Raw genomic sequence first — 13588 nt, 5'->3', positions numbered from 1 at the left:
AAGTAAGTGACAGGCAAACAAATTTCCAAACTGTGGTACTCTCCTTTCCAGGAATCATGGAAGTTTACTCAACTAGCTTCACAGAATTAATAGAACAGATATCTTGATTTCCCCAGAAAATGCACAGTATAATGGCTTCTCTCTGAAAGCCAAACTTGTCATTGTTTTCTAGATGCTACTAGCTTAAAATAATTCAACTTTGATTTATTTTTGAGTTCTAGCCAAGGTTTTCTTAGTACCTGGGGAAATAGGAACATTGGGGTATAATGTGCTTCTTTATCTATCTCTTCTATGGTTAACTCACTCCTTATTCATCTCTTTTAGACCTTTACCTTCCATAATTAATCTGCCCTTTTAACAGTTTTGATAACTGTTAACATACCAATGTTAGGTAGGTGGCAGAACATATTCAGGATTGAATAATACAAAGCATTCATACCATCACATGCTTGTCCCCCCAACCCCCACTTTGACATTGTGAATTCTACACAGTACTCTGCCCACTGACTGGCATGTAAGATTAAACATATTTACTTAACCTAGTTTTAATTCATTAGCCCTAATACTTTTTCTTGAATGAGATCATCACATACAGAGGACCTCTGGACCTCATTTAATCTACCCTTCCTCCCTATACAGGAGAAATCCCTTCTACAGAAACTCTGAAATAGCCTCTACTGAGCTTGGTTAGCCTCTTTGTTAAGAGGCAGCCTGTTCCATCGTTGGATAACGCTAATATTTATAGGGTACCCACCCCTGTATTGTCAATTCATGGTTCCTTTTTGACCATACGGAATAAATCTAATCCCTCTTAAATTCCAAAACAACTGTATTCCCTATCCCAATGTTGTATTTCTTCTAGATTCAACCTTCCCATTTCCTTCAGTAATTAGATTTCCATTCCTTTCCATTCCTTCCGTCAGTCAAACAACAGACATTTATTGACCATCTACTCCATGCCAGACATTTTGGTACACAATACTGGGAATACAGGAAAGGGAATATTACAGTCTAGGAGAGAGCCATTTCTAAAATGAACAGTTTCTCATAATGAGGGATATATAATTGATGGGCATATAAAATGGTATGGTAACCTAGAGTAGAAAGTAAGGAATCTTGGAGACTGTCATAGAGAATAATCATTCAGTTGATTCCTGAAGAATTTTCATAAGCTTGCCATGCTAAGAATGAAGGGAAGGACAAAGTCATGAAAATAAAATAGAATTGACTGTCTAGGACTGAGAATCATTTGTGACTGGAGAGTCAGATACAGATTTGGAAGCAGTGGAAGATGATCTGGGGAAGTTGGTAAAGGCTAGATCATGAAAGGTCAAGAATGCCGTAGAGCATAGAGGGGCTGCGGATATAGCTCAGTTGGTAGAGTGCTTGCCTTGCCTTGCAAGCACAAAGCCCTGGGTTCAATCCCTAGCACCACAAAAAAAAAAAAAAAAAAAAAAAAAAAAGATTGCCATAGAGGAAGTCTGGACATTGGGGAATAGGAAATAACTGGGGATTTAAGCAAGTAGAATAATGAGACTTGATTTGCTTTGTTTTAGAAAGGTGTTAAGGTAGAGGATGGTTAGGAAACAGTTATGCTGGATACTGGAAAGGAGTTGGATACTGAAGAAATTCAGATGAGAGAAAAATAAGGTTCTTAATTAGCAACAGGGATGGAGAGGAAGAGATCATTTAAAGAAATACTGCTGGGGGGCTGGGGGGGTGTTGTAGTTCAGTGGTAGAGAGCACTTGCCTAGCACATGTGAGACATACACCACACAAAAATAAATAAATAAAGGTATTTAAAAAAAAAAAAAAAGAAAGAACACTGCTGGGCACAGTAGCAAATGCCTGTAATCCCAGTGACTCAGGGCTGAGGCAGAAGGATTGCAACAATTTAGCAATGTCCTAGCAACTTAGTGAGACCCTGTCTCAAAAATAAAAAGTAAAATGGCTGGGGCTGTATCTCAGTGGTAAAGTGCCTCTGTGCCTCTAGTGCCAAAAAAAAAAAGGAAAGAAAAGAAAAAGATTGATTTGTCTGATGACTAGAAGAATTTACTCAATTATGAAAGGTGTATTTGCTTCCACAGAGTAAACTTTTATAAGGGTTAGGCCCAGTCCTAACTAAGATTGCCAAATATAACATGAAGCATTGATTTGTAAAAGGCACTGTGTTACAGGTCAACATATCTCAAGCTGACATGCAGGCCATTGGCAACACCATCACAATGGTACGCAGGATGGCAACACCCATCACAGTACCTGCTCATGACGCAGTCATCTCTTCAGCAGGAACACACTCTGTTGCTATGGTCACCGCCGAGGGTTCAGAAGGGCAGCAGGTAATTACCTTTGTCTGTATATCAGTCAATACATATACCCATATTAAAACTGTTACACATATGGAAAAAAAAATTTGTTACACAAATATATAGGATGGTGGTTAGGCATACAACTTCATATTGAATCCAGTTTTGCAATTTCTTGCCTAATTAACCCCTCAGAGTCTGTTTTTTTCGCTCATCTTTAATTGGAGTGAGTTCCATCTGCCCCATAGGTTGATATAAGGATTAAATGAGATAATGCATGTAAAGTACTCAGCCCAGCTATATATTAAGTGTTCCTCACTGGTAGCTCTTCTTATTAGCATCATCATCATCATATACTTAAATTAATTCATTTGAAAAATTTACTTGTATATATATAGGAGCAGGGATATAATTCAGTGGTACAGCCCTTGCCTAGTATGCATGAGGCCCTGGGTTCCACCTCCAGCACTACCCCAGAAAAAAAAAAGGTCAAAAAATATATATACAGGTATATAGTGAGAAGTCTTCTCCCATCCCTGCCTCTTTTCTACTCAGTTCTTGCCCCTACAGATAATTCACTTTTAGTAATCTCTTGCGTGTTCTTCTAGTAATTTTTTAAGCATATACAAATAATAGTTTGCCTTCCCTTCTTTCTTTTTTTAAATGACAGTAAATGATACTTTTCTGCATCTTGTTTTTAAACTTAACAATAAGCTGGGTTTGGTGGTGTGCACCAGCACTCAAGACACTGAGGCAGGTGGATTGCAAGTTTAAGGGAAATTCAGTGAGACCCTGTCTCAGAATTAAAAATAATTTGTACCTGAATCAAGGCTAGCAGGTTGTTGAAACTGGTGGTTCTGAGCAGGTACCTAAACAGATGTCTTTCTATAGTCTGTTGGCCATTTTCAGAACTTTGGAAATTTAATGATCAATTCATTCGAAAGAAACATCTGAGTCATTGGAAGTAGATGTGGGCCAAGTCTTATTTGTGGTCTTAGTACTAGGATTCCATTATATCCATACATATTTATCTCTAGATCTTTCATTTGATCGTTCATTAGAAGTATAATGCTCTTAAATCTATTACCAAAAATAAATAAATAAAAATAAAAGGGGCTGGGGGCTGGGTTTGTGGCTCAGTGGTAGAGTACTTGCCTTTAGGCACTGGGTTCTATCCTTAGTACCACATTTAAAAAAATGAGTAAATAAAGGTATTTTAAAAAGATTAGCATTGTTAATATCCTTTAAAAAGGTGGGGGCAGTAGGGCTGTAGTGTAGTGGTAGAGTGTAATCCCTAGTGCCACAAAAAGAATTAAATAAACTCAACATACATATTTTTTTGTTTTTATTATAATTATTAAACACATTGTAATTGTACAGATTCATGGGTTTCAGTGTGTCATTTCCATACATGCATATATTATGCTTTCATCATATCTACCTTCCCTGTCTTCACCTCTCTCCCCTCTTCTCTCTGTTCCCTCTCTTCCTTAATAGTCCCTCTTCTATTTTCAGATCATGTATTTTTTTCTTTTTAGTTTTCACATATGAGAGAAGACATACAATACTTGTCCTTTGTGTCTTGCTTATTTCATTTAAACATGATGCCTCCATTTCTATCCATTTTGCTACAAATGACAGGATTTCATTCTCTTCTATGAGAATTTTTTAATATTCCATTGTGCATAGATACCATATTATTTTATTCATTCATCTATTGATCAGCACCCTAGGCTGATTCCATGTCTTGGCTACAGTAAATGGATATGCAGGGATCTTTTTTGTATGCTGACTCCATTTCCTTCAGGTATACCCCCAGGAGTGTTGTTATAGCTGAATCATGGTAGTTTTGTTTTTAATTTAAGGAATTTCCTTAGTGTTTTTAATATGGCTATACTAATTTATGTTCCCACCAACAGTGTATAAGATTCCTTTTTCTTCACATCCTCACCAGCATTTGTTACTTTTTGTTTGTTCTGTTTGTGGTATGGAGGATGAACACAGGGAGCTCTACCACTGAGCATATCCTCAGCCTTTTTGATTTTTATTTTGATAGGGTCTTGCGAGCCTCAAACTTAGGATCGTCCTACCATCAACCTCCTGAGTGCTGGGATTATAAGCATGCATCACTTTGCTGGCTTCAGCATATTTTCATGTTCATTTCTCTGATGGCCAAAGATGTTGAGCATTTTTTCACATAGCCATTTGTACACATTTTGAAAAATATCTGTTCAGATCATTGTGTATTTATTGATTGGATTATTCTTTTTCTATTCTTGAATTTTTTATATACTCTGGATATTAATCCTATATCACATGAATAGCTAGCAAAGTTTTCTCCTATTCTATAGTTGTTTCTTTACTCTGTTGATTGTTTCTTCTCCTTTGCAGAAGCTTTTTAATTTGATATAATTTGATTTGCCAATTCTTGCTGTTATTTCCTGGCCTGTTGGAGTCCCATTCAGGAAGTCATTGCTTGTGCCAGTATCTTGAAGCGTTTTCCATATGTTTTCTTCTAATATTATCAGATTCAGATTTTACATTAAGGCCTTTGATCCTTTTTTAAAAAAAATTTAGAGACAGGGTCTTGATGAGTTGCTTAGGGCCTCCCTAAGTTGCTGAGACTGGCTCTGAACTTGTGATCCTCCTGCCTTAGTCTCCTGCGCCACTTTAATTACAGGTGTGCGCCACCATGGCCCAGCCTTGTGTTCATTTTATACAGGGTGAAAGATAGAGATCTAGTTTTAGTCTTCTACATGTGGATTTCCAGTTTTTCCAGCACCATTTGTTGAAGAGGCTGATTTTTCTCTGATGTGCTTTTGGCAATTTTTTTGAGAAGCAGATGTTTGGGATATGGGCTTATTTTTGCTTCCCTTTTGTATTTTGATCTACATGTCTGTTTTCTGTTTGTTTTGTTTATACTTGGAATTGAATCCAAAGATTGAACCCAGGAGTGCTTTACTACAAAACTACATTCCCAACCTTTAATTTTTTATTTTGAGACAGGCTTTTACTAAGTTGCTTAGGGCTTCACTAAGTTGCTGAGGCTGGACTCAAACTTGAAATCCTCCTACCTCACTCAGCTTCCTGAATCGCTGGTATTATAGGTCTATGTCAATACATCTGGTGGCACATGTCTGTTTTATGCTGTTTTGGTTACTGTGACTCTGTAGTATATTTTGAAATAAGGTATTATATATCTCCAATATTGGTTTTTGTTTGTTCTTTGTTTTGTTTTTCTTTTGGCTCAGGATTTCTTTAGTTGTTCAAGGCCTTTTGTTCTTTCCATATAATTTTAGGGGTTGATTTGTATGTGTGTGTGTGTGTGTGTGTGTTAAAAATGTCTTTGGTATTTTGATGGGATTGCATTGATTCTGTAGACAACCTTTTGATTAGTATGACTTTTTTTTTTACTTTTATTTGCATTTCTTTTATGCTGAATTTATTCCAGTGCCATGAATTTTTGTTTCTTCTGGGATTTCTTTTTCTTTTGTGCAGCCTCTTCTGGCTTAGGATCAATTTGTTCCTTTTCAGTAAAGATCATCTCAGTATGGCAGGGGACCTCATGTATGGGCTAATAAGACCATGTACTTTGTAAGTATAGCAGCCCATCTTGGGTGCTTCATTCACCTGGATAAGTTCAGTGAATAGAGAATGTATATCTAGACCCTTAAGATCAGCATATTTGAAGCAAGTGCAGTAGAAATTCACTCTTTTGCAGTCACTGCCCATGTATCCAGCCTGACTGTTTGGCCTGGGCATATTTACCAACTCCACAGGATGGCCATTTTAACAATATTAATTCCCCAGTACATGAACATGGGAAGTCTTTCCATCTTCTGGTGTCTTTCTTTCAATTTCTTTCTTCTTGTTTTATAACTTTCATTGTAGAAGTCTTTCACTTTGTTGGGTAAGCTTATTCTAGGTATTTTTGTATTTTGATGTGGGAGTGCTAATATGAATGGGATTATTTTCCCTGATTTCTTTCTCTCACAGTTCATTATTGGTGTATAGAAAAACTACTGATTTTTGTTTTTTGTTTTGGGTACTGGAGATTTAACCCAGGGGCACTTTGTCACTGAACCACATCACCAGCCCTTTTTAATTTAATTTTTATTTTGAGACAGGGTCTCACTAAGTTGCTGAGAGCCTCACTAAGTTGTTGAGCCATCCTCAAATTTGTGATCCTCCTGTCTAGGTCTCCTCACTGTTTCTGGCCTGATTTTTTTTTTTTTTTTTTTTTTTTTTTTTGCAGTGCTGGGGATCGAACCTAGGGCACTTACCAACTGAGCTGTCTCCCCAGCCCTGGCCTGATTTTTGTATATTGTATTTTGTTTGTTTGTTTTAGTAGTTGTAGATGGACACAGTACCTTCATTTTACTTATTTATTTTAATGTGGTGCTGAGAATCAAACCCAGTGCTTCACACGTGCTAGGCAAGCGCTCTGTCACTGAACTACAACCCCAGCCCTGTATATTGGTTTTGTATACTGCTACTTTGCTGAATTTATCCGTTCTAAAAATCATTGGTGGAGTCCTTAGGATTTTCTAAGTATAGAATTCTATCATCTGCAAACAGGGATGATTTAACTTCTTCCTTTTCCATTTGTATCCCATTTCTTTTTTTGCAATCCCATCTGATTGCTCCACCTAAAATATCAAGTACTATATTGAATAAGAGTAGTGAAAGTGCACACGCTTATTCTTTCTTTTTCTTTTCTTTTCTTTTTTTTTTTTTTTTGGTACTAAAGATTGAACCCAGGTTGCTTTACCACTGAGCTACATCCCCAGCCCTTTTTTTATTTTAAGGCAGGTCTTACAGAGTTTCTTAGGCCTAAATTGCTGAGATTGGTCTTGAACTTGCAATTCTCCTGCCTTAGCCTCTCAAGTTGCTAAATTTACAGGCATGTGCCCTTTGTCCTATTCTTGATTATAGGGAAATGCTTTCTTTCACTTTTTCCCCATTCAAGTATGGTGTTGGCTGGGGGGCTGTCACATACAGCCTTATTATATTGAGGTATGATCCTTTATCTAGTTTATTCAGGGCTTTTATCATGAAGGGATGTTGGAGTTTATCAAAGACTTTTTCTGCATCTGTTGATTTAATCATGTGTTTTGTTTTGTTTGTTTTGTTTCAGTACTGGGGATTGAATACGGGGCCCTCTACCACTGAGCAATATCCCCTGCACTTTTTATTTTTTAGTTTGAGAGCGCCTCCATAAGCTTCCTAGGTTGGCCTCAATCTACTAATCATTCTGCCTTAGCTTCCCAAGTAGCTGGGATTACAGGGAGTCATTACAGCACACAGTGGGTCTTTCTTTCTTTTTTTTTTTTTTTTTAATTTGATCAGCTAGTCTGCATCTTTTAATTGGAGAATAAGACCATTTATATATAGGGTTATTACTGCAAAAGTATATGCTAATTCCTGTCATTTTGTTTTGTTTTTCTTTTCTTTTTTCTTTTCCTTTTTTTTGGGGGGAGTTTCTGGGGATTGAACCCAGGGCCTTGTGCTTACAAGGCAAGCACTCTACCGACTGCGCTATCTCCCCAGCCCCGTTTTGTTTTTCTAATGTCTGATTTTTTTTTCTAATTCTCATTTAGTGCTCTACTCTGTTAATGACATTTATTCTTTCCTATTAGCTCGTGATTGTTTATCTTGCTTCCTATTTAGGATGTAGGTTTCTTTCAAGTGTCTTCTGTAATGTTGGTTTAGTTCCTGTAGTGTATACTTACCTTGGAAAATCATTATTTCTTCTTGAATTCTGAGGGATAACTTTGCTGGATGTAGTAATCTATGTTGGCAGTTATTTACTTTCAGGGATTAAAATACATGATTCTATGCCCTATGACCCTTTACAGTTCTGATGAGAAATCTGCTGCTCTTTTGACAAGTCTGCTTTTATATGTGATTTGGTGCTTCTCTCTTGCAGCTTTTAATATTATTTCTTTATTCTATACTTTTGGCACTGTAACTATAATATGTCATAAAGCAGTTCTTTTCTGGTCATGTCTGTTTGGGGTTCTAAATGCCTTCTATCCCTCCATGTCCATATCTTTCACAAGATTTAGGATTTTTTTTGCTTTCACATTATAGTTTTTGAGGCCTTTAACCTATACTTCTCCCTTGCCTATTTCATTTATATGTGTGCTTAGTTTTTTTTTTTTTTTTTTTTTTTTTTTGGTGCTGGGGATTGAACTCAGGGCCTTGTGCTTGCAAGGCAAGCACTCTACCAACTGAGCCATATCCCCAGCCCCTGTGCTTAGTTTTTAATGATGTCCAATAAATCTTGTATGTTCTGTTCATTCTTATTTTGTTCATTACTGTCTGAATATGATAATATCAAAGCTTATGGTCTTCAAGCTGTGATATTCTTTCTTCTACTTGATCTAGTCTATTTGTGAGATTTTTTCAACTAAGCTTTTTATTTGACTTATTAAGCTCTGTTTCTAAGATTTCTCTTTGGTTCTTTTTCAGAAATTCCAGTTCTTTATTGAATTGCTCTTTTATGCCTACACTATCTTCCTTAATTCATTCAGCTATTTATTTGTATCATCTTTTAATTCAATCATTTAAAAAATCATTCTTTTGAATTCTTTGTCCAGCATCTCATCCCTTTCATTATCTTTGGAATCAGTTATTAGAGTTATGAATATTTGGAGTTGTCATGTTGCCTTGTTTTTTCATATTTTTTTGTGCTGAGATTTAAGCATATATTGGGATAGATATCTCTTCTAATTTTATGTGAGGCTCTTCTTAGTGAGCATCCTTCTCTTGACAGTGAGCCCTGGCATATCAGTTTGTTGAGTAGTTTTGAGTTTGCAAATGAACTTTATAATGTAGTTTTCCTATGGTTTCTTTGGCTGTGATTAGTGGGTTTTGACACAGTGTGTTCTGTATTGGAGGCTGAGGGATTCACTTTCTTTGTAGGCCTCACAGGAGTAGGGTTCCTCTGGTAGTTCAGACAAGTGTGTTGTAGAAAAATGAGTATATGGGGTATACACTCTGTGGTTATTCCTACAGTGTTGTCAGCAGTGTATGGAGCAACCTATGTTGAGGTCCCTTATGGATATGATATCCACAATTGTTGTTTTACTCTCTTTGCTGAAGGTGACTGTCCAGAAGCAGGACTTCAGGACCCCCTTAGCCATGCCTTCTTGGGACCAGGTCTTCTTTAAGTTGAAGTATCTACCAAGGTTTGATTGGGATGAGGTCATGGCTGGAATAAGGTACAATTTCTCCCAGCTGGGCTTGGCTGTAGCCCAGTAACAAAGCACCCATCCAGTGTGCTCAGGGTTCCAGACTCAATCCCCAGGACCACTCAGAAAGAAGAAAACAAACAACAGTAACAACAACATAAAAATAAACTATATATAGAAACACAGTAAAAAATAAGACAAGAATCACAACACCAATAACAATAAAAAAGGACCAGGCATGGTGGTACACACCTGTATTCCCAGCTACTCAGGAGGCTGAGGCAGGAGGATCACAAATTTGAGGCCAGCTTGGGCAACTTGGCAAAACACAGTGTCAACACAAAATAAAGCTGGGTGTGAGGGCACATGCCTGTAATCCCAGTGGCTCTGGAGGCTGAGGCAGAAGGATTGCATGTTCAAAGCCAGCCCCTAAGCAACTTAGTGAGACCCTGTCTCTAGATAAAATAAAGGGGCTGGGATGTGGCTTAGTGGTTAAGCATCATCCCTGGATTCAAATCTTGGTAGCATAAATAAATAAATAAATATAAAAAGACTTAAGGGTCAGGGATATGGACTGGGGTTGTGGCTCAGTGGTAGAGCACTTGCCTAGCATGTGTGAGTCACTGGGTTGAATTCTCAGCACCACATATAAATAAATGAATAAAATAAGGGCCTATCACCAACTAAAAATTTTTTTTGAAAAATAAAGAGTCAGGGATGTAGCTCATTAGTAGAGCATTTGGCTAGCCTATGTGAGGTCCTGGATTTTATCTCTAGTACAACAGGGGGGGCGGGGAGAAGAAGAAAAAGAAGGATAACAGAATAGTAAAGAGGAGGAAACAGAAGAAAGAAGAAAATTTTGAAGAAAAAAATCCAATTAAAGCATTAAAATAAAATAAAGTAAGAAAAATAATGAGAAATATCTTAAATAATAATATAAAAGATAGGATAGATGAGGGCAGAGGGAAAGAGTCAAAAATTCCTCCCAACTGAGGTGCTTGGATTGTTGACAATTCTCTCCAGGTCTTCTGATGTTGGACCACCAGATATGGGGGCTAGTGTGCTGCAGCTGAAGCCTGTTATGTTCCTCTCGGCTCATATAAGAACAAAGTTTGGGGAGTATGCAGGTGTGCCCTAAGTTTCTCACGGGGCAGGTTAAGGAAATGCTGACTGCACCAGGCCTGTATTCCTTCTGGAAACTGTATGTTACACTCATTGGCATGGTGAACATTGGGGTTACCAAGAGCCCTTCTTGCTGACTGAGGTTCAGTGGCATGTGGACCACATCAGTCCAGAGGTTTCTAGTCTGTGCATCTGGAGCTATAGCAAATAACCAAACCATTGTATATTCCGGGAATGCCTCCAAGAGTTGAGGAAGCAATCAGACTCCCAGTTCTGTGCTCAGTGGGGACACAGGAATTGAATAGCTTGCCCACCTTGGCCTTGTAGTTTTCTGCCAGCACTGGTCTCTGAGTTCTTGGACCTGGCCTCCTTGGGAAACCACAAGTGATGGCCTCCTTATCACAGGGTAGAATCACAAACTGCTGTGCCATCTATTCCCTTCCCCATCACAGCCTGTGCTTCCAGATGTTTAAACCTCTCAGGTTTGCATCATTCTCCCAAACCATGACAGTCTCGCATGACTGTCTCCCACCCAGTCAAAGCAAAGGGTGTCTGCAGGAACTCGGAGTTCTGATTTTTCCTAGTTTGCTGATCCCTAGAGCAGTTTAGTCCCTACATGACCCTTCTCAGTATGGCTCCTGGTTATAGCACTCAGAGTTTGCTGAGTGATGTGATGATGTAATGTAAGCTAGCTTGTTGTGCAGGAGAAATCACTTTCAGGCTGAATCTCAAAAATGGGTTTAAAGCTTTTAAGAACCACAGTTCTTACAGTCAGGACTGCTGGTCTGCTGTTATAATCCAGGTTGTTTGCATTCTCTAACTTACATTGTGTTTGAAGTGTTGTGTTCCTTATCCTTGGCCAGGGAACTAGGGTTGTTGCAAATTGCTTTCAACTTTTCTTTAAGCTATCTTTTCAATTATCTTAAACCTTGTTGTTTAGGTTTCCTGTCACTACTGTATTGGTTCCCAAAGTTCTTACTTTTTTTCTCTCCTCAGAATATGATTTCTCCTTTGTTGTCTTGACTCTTCTCACTTGCAGAGTCACATGAAGGATACTTCTATTCCACCATCTTGTTTCCCCATTTCTTACTATTAAGATTGAAATGGATGTCAAGTCTCCCAGAGACTTGGGAGACTAAGGCAGGAGGATTGTGAATTCAAAACCAGCCTCAGCAATTTTGCAAGGTTTTAAGCAACAGTGAGACCCTGTCTCAAAATAAAATATAAAAAGGGCTGGGGATGTGGCTCAGTGATTAAGCACCCTTGGGTTCAATCCCTGGTACAAAAAAAAAAAAAAAAAAAAAAAAAAAAATTGAAATGAACTCATCTATCAGAGAAAGATTTTTAGGAGCATAGAAAGAATCCTTGGGCCTAGTCTTTCAACAGGTATTTATTTCACATCAGCTGCATTACATACAAGGAGCAAAATGGTGAAAGGGACAGTCTGTGCCCACATAGAGGTTACGTTCAGTGAGATAAGATATACGCCCAAACCCAAAAGAAAAACAGTAGAACAAAGCCATACACACCCAGCTAGTTAACTCTAGCCCCCTGTGCAAGAAATGTCTCTGAGCCAGCTCAGATCTACTGATCTCAAAGATTTCATCTTCAAAGACTGGGTCATGGTCCCCAGAACTACCTTAACAATACATCCCCACAGTACTAGAGATTTAACCCAGGGCCTCCTGCATGCTTGAGAAGCAGTCTACCACCAAGCTATACCCTTACCCCCTTTTTAACTTCTTTTGAGACAGGGTCTCACTAAGTTGGCCAGGCTGGCCTCAGACTTGCAATCTCCTGCTTCGACCCCTGAGTCACTGGGATTACAGATGTGCACCATACCACCTGGCTTGGAATGAGCTGAGATGAAAATTCACATGATAATGCAAAAAGAAGCTATAAAAGTCAAAACAGTCTGTTTTTGGAGACAGGGAGACAGAATCTTGCTATGTTGCCCAGGCAGTTCTCTTAACTCCTGGGCTTAAGCAGTTCTTCCACTTCAGCCTCCTGGGACTCCAGGTGTGCATCACCTTGCCTGACTTAGCAAAAACAATCTTCAAACACAGAACAAAGTTAGAGGTCTTATTTATGTTGAAATGCAAAACTCAGAATCATAAAACTTCCAGAAGAGAGGCAAATATTTTTGAACCTCAGGGTAAAGATTTCTTGGACAGAATAGAAGAGGCACTAAGAAAAGGAAAGGAAAAAACCAGATATATTGGATTTAGAGTTAATTTTGCTCGCTGAAGACAATGTAAGGTAAGGATTAGGTATCTTTCAGACAGGGAAAAGACACACTATATATACATCTGTTTAACAACAGACTTACATTGAGAATATGTAACAGACAGCTGCAAATCAACAATAAAAAGATGGACAGCCCTTTAAAAATGAACAACAACAAATATATTTTGGGGGGGGGTACTGGGGATTGAACCCAGGGGCACTTAACCTCTAAGCCACATCTCCAGCCTTTTTTTATATTTTATTTAGTGACAGGGTCTCACTGAGTTGCTTAGGGCCTTCTTAAGTTACTGAGGCTGGCTTTGAACTTGTGATCCTCCTGCCTCAGCCTCCCTGACCACTGGGATTACAGGCATGTGTGGGTATACCAGATGAACTTTTTAAATGTCTAGATGATTCTATCATTTCTGTTGTTTATTTGAATAGACTTGTCCCCAAAGAAGATATAGTCAATGAATGGCCTATAAGACAAAAAAAGAAAAAAAAAATGTTTACATCTTTGGTCATCAAAGAAATGCAAAATAAGAGACTAAGGGTGTAGATCAGTAGAATGCTTGTCTAGCAGAAACCCTGGGTTTGATCCCCAGCACAGAAGAAGGAAGGGAGGGAGGAAAGAAAGAAAGAACAAATGAAAATCACTATGAGATACCATCTCAGACCCAAGACAGTGGCTAAAATCTAAAACCAAATGTTGACAAGGATGTGAAGCAGCTAATGGGA

The 13588-nt window shown here is 38.3% G+C and overlaps 1 protein-coding gene and 1 non-coding gene across 2 annotated transcripts in view; both read left to right on the top strand.

The window, feature by feature from the left end:
- Znf143 (zinc finger protein 143) overlaps positions 1–13588 on the top strand; it is a 67932-nt gene that overhangs the window by 46256 nt on the left and 8088 nt on the right. The window contains 1 exon segment of the mRNA XM_047519072.1: positions 2178–2339. Within this exon segment, the coding sequence (XP_047375028.1) occupies positions 2178–2339 (162 nt within the window).
- Positions 3121–3258, top strand: LOC124960831 (small nucleolar RNA SNORA2/SNORA34 family). The gene has a single exon (XR_007104154.1). It is a non-coding gene; the product is annotated as a small nucleolar RNA SNORA2/SNORA34 family (small nucleolar RNA).

Source organism: Sciurus carolinensis, chromosome 11 (genome assembly GCF_902686445.1).
Source record: "Sciurus carolinensis chromosome 11, mSciCar1.2, whole genome shotgun sequence".
Lineage (NCBI taxonomy): Eukaryota > Metazoa > Chordata > Mammalia > Rodentia > Sciuridae > Sciurus > Sciurus carolinensis.
Note: the sequence above shows the minus strand (reverse complement) of the source record. Positions and strands in the feature narration are given on the sequence as shown.